Source organism: Herpailurus yagouaroundi, unplaced genomic scaffold (assembly GCF_014898765.1).
Source record: "Herpailurus yagouaroundi ecotype Mexico unplaced genomic scaffold, PumYag 140, whole genome shotgun sequence".
NCBI lineage: Eukaryota > Metazoa > Chordata > Mammalia > Carnivora > Felidae > Herpailurus > Herpailurus yagouaroundi.
In genome coordinates this window covers 32,516,829-32,523,209 of record NW_024412395.1, presented here as the reverse complement: position 1 = coordinate 32,523,209, position 6,381 = coordinate 32,516,829, and the positions used below count along the sequence as shown (strand labels likewise).

Sequence of the window (6,381 nt, the reverse complement as noted above, 5' to 3'; positions counted from 1 at the left end):
GGAAACTGTAGACCTGATTAAAAAGTCTGGTAATCTTTCCCTCTTTGATTTTCTGCAGCACTTACTGTCTACATGAATCATTTGGCATGAGTGAATTGTCTTGTATCTTTTCATGCGTGTATGTCTTGTCTGTACAACGAGAAAATGTGCTCTTGGAAGGAAGTTCCCTGTGATCCTAAGCCCTACACCTTATACATAACCTGAATGCCTTAATCATTGATTGACATGTACATTTACAGGGAGGAGCCTGATGAGATACACTTAAAACCTTTATTCATTGATTTACAAAATGTACAATATTTACAAAATTTAGGCATTAATCTCTATTGACATGAATGCTATGGGGAGTCTGAAAATAAATAAGTGGCACATAGGTTAATGTATACATCATGGCTGTTTGCACTTCAAGCCGTCACCAATGGTGGGATTTGAGGGAAAGTTTAATGTGGTATAAAAGTCAGATGGATGACCAGTCCTGGGCCTTCCACACGAATGGCCCTTCCTTGGCTTCTTGAGGCTGGGGAAGGTGAGCCAACCACTTTCTTTCAAGAGAATGAAACGTCAGCCATTCTGACAGGCACTCAAGGTGCATGCAGTCAAATCTGTGTAGAGTTTGCAGTGATCCCCCGGGTGGCAGATGAGTTCACATCACTGTGGACTTGGTCCCTGCACACCAGACAGGGAAGCTCTGGAGTGGTCGCTTTATGATTAAGAACCAGCATTTGGATTCTCTCACTCAAATTGCATGCAGTACTTGGCAGGTATCAGTGGAGAGTGGCCATGCACAAAAAATGGTACTTGTAGATATGTACAACATCAAGTTTTCACTGTCTTAAAGCATTTCTAGCAATTATAGCAATTGACCTGTTACCTCTTTTAGCAAGAGGAATGAACTAGGAAGCTGTACCTCCACCCCTTAAAGAAAAAACACCATCTAGGGGACCCACACAAATGGCATCCTGCAGAGGCAGGACTAGACAAACTCCACATGATCAGAGGGTCAAATTCCCATGGTCAGGTCTGGAAGTTTTCCTAGGGGTGGTAATTCTATTGTCCCTGCACTCTTCAATCCCATCTCAACCTATATAACTTAAATAGGGAGGAAAAGGCTTCATGTTATTGAGCTTCTTAGAGCCTTAGTACCTTCATCTGTAAAGTGAAAATACTAGTAATATTCCTTTCAGGGTGCTTGCAGGTTTTACAGGACTTAATACATACATACATATATAAAGTGCTTAGCATAGTGCCTGCCACATAAGAGGTGCTTAGTAAATATCTTGCTTTCTCTCCCTCTACTTCTCTCACCCCAGTTATAAGCAAAGTATTGATAAGCCTACCAAACTCTGATTTAAGGCCATTTGATGCAATTTAGATTATTTTGTATCAGAGTTACCGCTCTCAGTTCATATTTGGTAATCCCTGAGGGGGCCTCATTTTTTTATGAGCCACAGACATTTTCCAGTGCAGGGCAGATGGACCCTGACAATGCTCTCCTGTTTATCAGCAATGGCTCCACCAAATTTCATGAAAATATGCCCCATAACCCTGCAGAGAAACTCATACCAGTGATCGTCACCACCTGAACATTTCTCGGACAACACCACTGACGAAACAATGAGTGAAACCCTTGAGGCCAACACATTACTCTTGCTCAAACATAAGTTAATATTTTTCAACACTGGTGCAAGTATTATAGATAACCTTCAACAAACATATATTACAGGCTCTACCACTGTTGAAAAATAAGTATTCTAATTCAGTCATTTTGTTTAGAATAAAGAATATTTTACAATATATTTTAGTTTCTAGTTACCCCATACAAAAATAAATATTGTATAAATGATTTACAAGGAAGAAGAAAAAGTTGTAACTCAGGCCAAAAAATACAGGAAGGATGGCAAAAATTTTACCATCTACTTCAAAAGCAATCACCTAAAAGAAAAACTCCCCCTGGGTCTCCTTACTAGTCTCACCATCACCCAACTGGCTTACCTCCTTCTCATTCTAGGATATTATGTCTTCCTTCCCTATCAGTCTTGATATAATGTAGTGTAGAACCTTCTCCCTAAAGTCACTGAGGATTTGAAAGAGGAAGAACCCCGAGGGCTCTCTGGCAGTATGAAGTGCAGAAGGACAATCTGACTAAGCTACTGATTGGGCCCTCGCAGTGAACTCGGGTCAACCTGCACATGTCTCTTTCTTTTCATTCTGATATCCTCTCTCTCCTTAGATTATCTATGCCTGAATAGACCCATGACTGGAGAAAACTCCATCCTGCTTTGGGACTCTTTGGATACCCTTTGGCCCAGGTAGAACCCAGGATCTCATGGAGCACAATGAGGTGCCCAATCAAGGTCAATCTCACCAATTTTAATGCAAGGCTATGCAAGGTACTTTATGGATAATAGTTCCATTAAGTTGGGAAAAATCTTTCTCCAGCTAGCCCTCCCCCTATACAACAAATTTATGATTGCCTTTTATTTCCCACAGAGAGAAGAGGGAATAGGATTCCCACCACTGGGAGAAAAATGTTGGGAAAATTAAATTGGACAACTGCATACTACTTTTTTAGGGACTCAGTCAGAGTCTCCAAGGAAACAGTCTGTTCCTTTTGGAATCAAAGTTTTAAAATTCTAAAGCTATAAATAAAGTCATATCCAAACCAGTGGTCTTTACCTTTTTCCTGAAGCACACACATCTATGCATGTCCACATAACATATCATCTAACATCTCAAGGGTCCCAGGACCTCTTGTGGCTCATGCATGTATTCCAAATAAAGAGACTCAGACATCAATAAATGCAGAACTATTTCCTGGAGCGAAAAGAAAGGTTCGTGGTATACAACTCAGGGTCTATTTTGGGGGCAGGCTGGCTTTGATGAGGTCTTGGACTTGAAATGACTACACTGACACAACGCTTGTTCCTCATGGTAAATGGCGATGCTTGGCTGTGAAGACATCTGTGAGTGTTGTGGTTTCCCATGTGTAACTATTGTCAAGCCAACGACTCATGCATGACTATGGACCATGGAGATCCCCATGGATTGCTACTATACATGGTGTCTTTGAGCTGCTATAATGTGAGTCCCAACCACACCCACAAGCAGGACACGATCACTGACATGCAGTGTGGGTGCCCATTTGTCTGATTTATGGGTGATGTTGTGGCAAATGTGGCATCGGTTTCATTTCGGGGGAGTGGCAAGTTACAGATATTTCCTTCACAACAGGAAGTGCAGACCTGAAAGAAAGGAAGAGAAACAGAAGGGTGATGAGAAGCTAGCAGATCTTGGAAGGAGGCAGGGAATTTGGAAGGAACTGTCTCCCTCACTGTAAGACTGAAATGAAAGTGACCTGTTCTACAAAAGAGGCACCGACCCTGCATTTAAGGAAGTGGGATGAGATTTCATCTGGAAGCAATGTGGCCAAAAAAAAAAAAAAAAAAAACCCTGGACTCAGCTTCCAGGAACATGAGTTCTGCTTTTGACATCCCATCACATGCTTATTACATGGTTTTATAACCTTCCTAGGTCTCAGCTTTTCCATCTGGGTAATGGGGATTCTAATACCCTCCTATCTCAAAGAAACCCTTTCTGACTACTTGGGAAAGCTGTTCAGAGGGTAAACTTTCACTTGCCAAATTTTCACAGTGTACATGAAGTGGAAACAACCCAACTTAAACTGAACTATTTGCTTTCATTAGAACTGTCCATATAATTATCACCATTCTTGTGGGCGAGTTAAAGTTTGAAGGGTTTGCATTAATGCAATTACTCCTGCTTTATCCAACTTTATTCATGGACCATAAGAAAGAAAGAAATCTAAAGGATTGTTGACAGAATTGCTTGGGGCCATGGCTACACAAAGTACAGATTAGCAGCTTCCACATCACCTGGAGCCCATTAGAAATGCAGAATCTCAAACCTTGCCCCAAATTTAGTGAATCAGAATCTGCATTTTAACAAGATCCTCGAGTGGCCCATATGCACCATAATATTTGAAAAATTGTCTGATGGCAAATATCCTATTCAGTCATTATCTTGCAGGGATTTGAGTCTTGTCACAGTTGACATGGGCTAGGGAGACATTATAATGTTGAGGAGAGAAACTGAAGGTCAGAAGTGAGTTTTAATTCTGTCAGACAGAATTACCAGCTGTGTGACCTTTGCACATGATGTTACTTCTCTGATCTTTAACTTGATCCATGGTAAAGCAGCACAATAAGGCCTGAGAGCCTAGCTTTCTGGGAGTGGGGTGAGAGGTAGGTAAAACCCTTGAACATAGCTTTTATATTTCAAACCAGGATCAAGTTGGTATACTATATTTTAAAATTTAATTCTTACTGTATTTCACAAGTTGCTTGAAAATTAGGTGTCTTCTTGAAGCCCCTACTAAACGTGCCGCTCCAGGGTACTGAGAGTAGAAGTTGCTTCTGACACCAGGAAGGCAGCCTGATGGGGAGAAGTGAGCTAACTCCAAATAAAGGCCAAGGCCTGCCTGATATACAAGATTATATGTGGAGCCAGCTCTGAACCATCAGCAGGAGAGTCGGGGGCATTCTCCACTCCAACCACAAGTCAGGCTGCATTTCTCTGGTTCTTTATATTCTCCTTCAGGGCTGCACTTGAAGTTCACTTTATACTGAGTGCTTCCATATAGGCACCAGATAGAGTTTAAGAGGGAGCCAACCCACAAGGAGATGGTTCTCTGATCACCTAATCAAATTATTCAGGAGCCAATGGATACCGTCCCCAAATCAGCATTCCAATAAAGACATGAGCCTCACTTCACAGATAATTATTGATGCTCAACTGCCGTGGCCATCCTCAGCTGAATGAATTGTTGCTACATCTGCAATGCTTTATCGTGAGGATGTAACTGATCCCTCATTCCTCTTCCTTCCAGTGGCTTTACTACTTTCTTCTGAGGAAAGGAAGGGATTACAACTTTCAATATCCTCTTGGTGTTGTGTTTACATAATTAAACCGGTTTTCCTATGCTCTGCTGTACACTTTTATTCTTTTAGAGCAAACAGGAAAGGAGAATCTTCTCATAATGGTATAAAAGTACTCAAAAGCCAGGTTACACCAGGGAGTGGGAATTGGCTCATGAGCATGGGCGCACATCTGTGGTGGAGGAAGACTAACTATGCTGTACCGGTCACTTGCTTTGTTGCCCACACCTTGTGGCCTTCATGCTCAGAATCTCTGCAGCCAGTGGACAAGCACTCTTCCAGTGGAACGCAGCGTTTGGTGACAGAGATGCTGTTTCCTGTGACTTCCATTGTATGCTGAGTGTAGCAGTATCTGGTCTCTGTCAACAGAGAAAAAATATGTTTCAATTGAGATGGGAAATGTTAACCCAACCTGCCTGGAAGCGAAACAACAGAAGGGTCAACATTACAAGTCCTGAAGAGATTTAACAGCACATGAGATGTACACTGTGTAGAGTTTACGTCCAATCTCAAAGACGTCCTTGGAGAGATGCGCTTCGCCATGGTAGGAAGAGAGCCTTCTGAAGAATATTGGTCTCTTGGCCCGTCGTCATCCCCATAAACCAAGATATGGTGGTATGACTCTTTGCCTTTCAACAAATTTTGCCACTGTATTGCTTTTTATTTTTAGGGAAGGAGAGGTCTGGAGGGACGATTAGGATATGAGAATCAGAAATTTGGGGGAAGATAAAGGGATGAAAAAGTTCAAAGAACACAGGGTTTAAAAACAAAAAGTTAGGCAGGTAACAATGGTCTTCAAAGAGTTAAAAGACTATAGCAGAGGCACATGTGTGTGTGCGTGTGTGTGTGCGTGCTTTGGAAACAGCTATTCCCAAGTAAGGGCTGAATAATTAAAAACCAATTCATTTTATCTTCAGAAAATGACTTTATCCAAAAGAAAGAACTTCTTGACAATGAGCATAGCTAGATCTTGGAATTTATTACAGAAGAAAACTAACTCAATAATGAAGGTGTTCCGAAATGGAAGGGCATCATTTCTCCCTAGTATGATTTCAGTGTCTTCTAAAATGGCAGATGAAGACCGACCATGATGTAAGTTTCTAGACATCCCTCCAGGTCTTAGGAATCCAAAAACTTAAGATTTCTTCCAAACTACCATGGAGAATTTTTCTCTTTCAAATTTAAAGACTAAAGAAAAATGGCTTTGTCAAAGTAATTCTTTAAGGCCTCTAGGCAGTGTTCAGCTTTCTAAGCCTGGGATTTAGGAGAATGTTCCTGCTCCACTTTCAGAATGAAAAAGAGAATGAATAATTCTTAAGAAATGTCACTGAGCTGTTTTTCATCCATATCTTGGATTCCACTTTGCATGCTTTATACATTTTGGATATTTAGTGGCTAATATGGAATTATGACCTTCTATGATATT

At 41.2% G+C, this 6,381-nt stretch overlaps 1 protein-coding gene across 5 annotated transcripts in view; it reads right to left on the bottom strand.

Annotated features, from left to right (window-relative positions):
- Positions 1-256: 256 nt before the first annotated feature.
- The window catches only part of LYPD6 (LY6/PLAUR domain containing 6), a 124,867-nt gene continuing 118,742 nt past the window's right edge, over positions 257-6,381 (bottom strand). For 4 of the 5 annotated variants that reach the window (XM_040475017.1, XM_040475015.1, XM_040475016.1 and 1 more), the window contains 2 exons: positions 5,184-5,314; positions 257-3,242 (listed from right to left, as the gene is read on the bottom strand). In XM_040475017.1, the coding sequence (XP_040330951.1) occupies positions 3,075-3,242; positions 5,184-5,314 (299 nt within the window). In that variant the 3' untranslated portion in view covers positions 257-3,074. Of the gene's footprint in view, positions 3,243-5,158; positions 5,315-6,381 lie in introns of all 5 variants that reach the window. The other variant, XM_040475020.1, reaches the window with a different exon arrangement.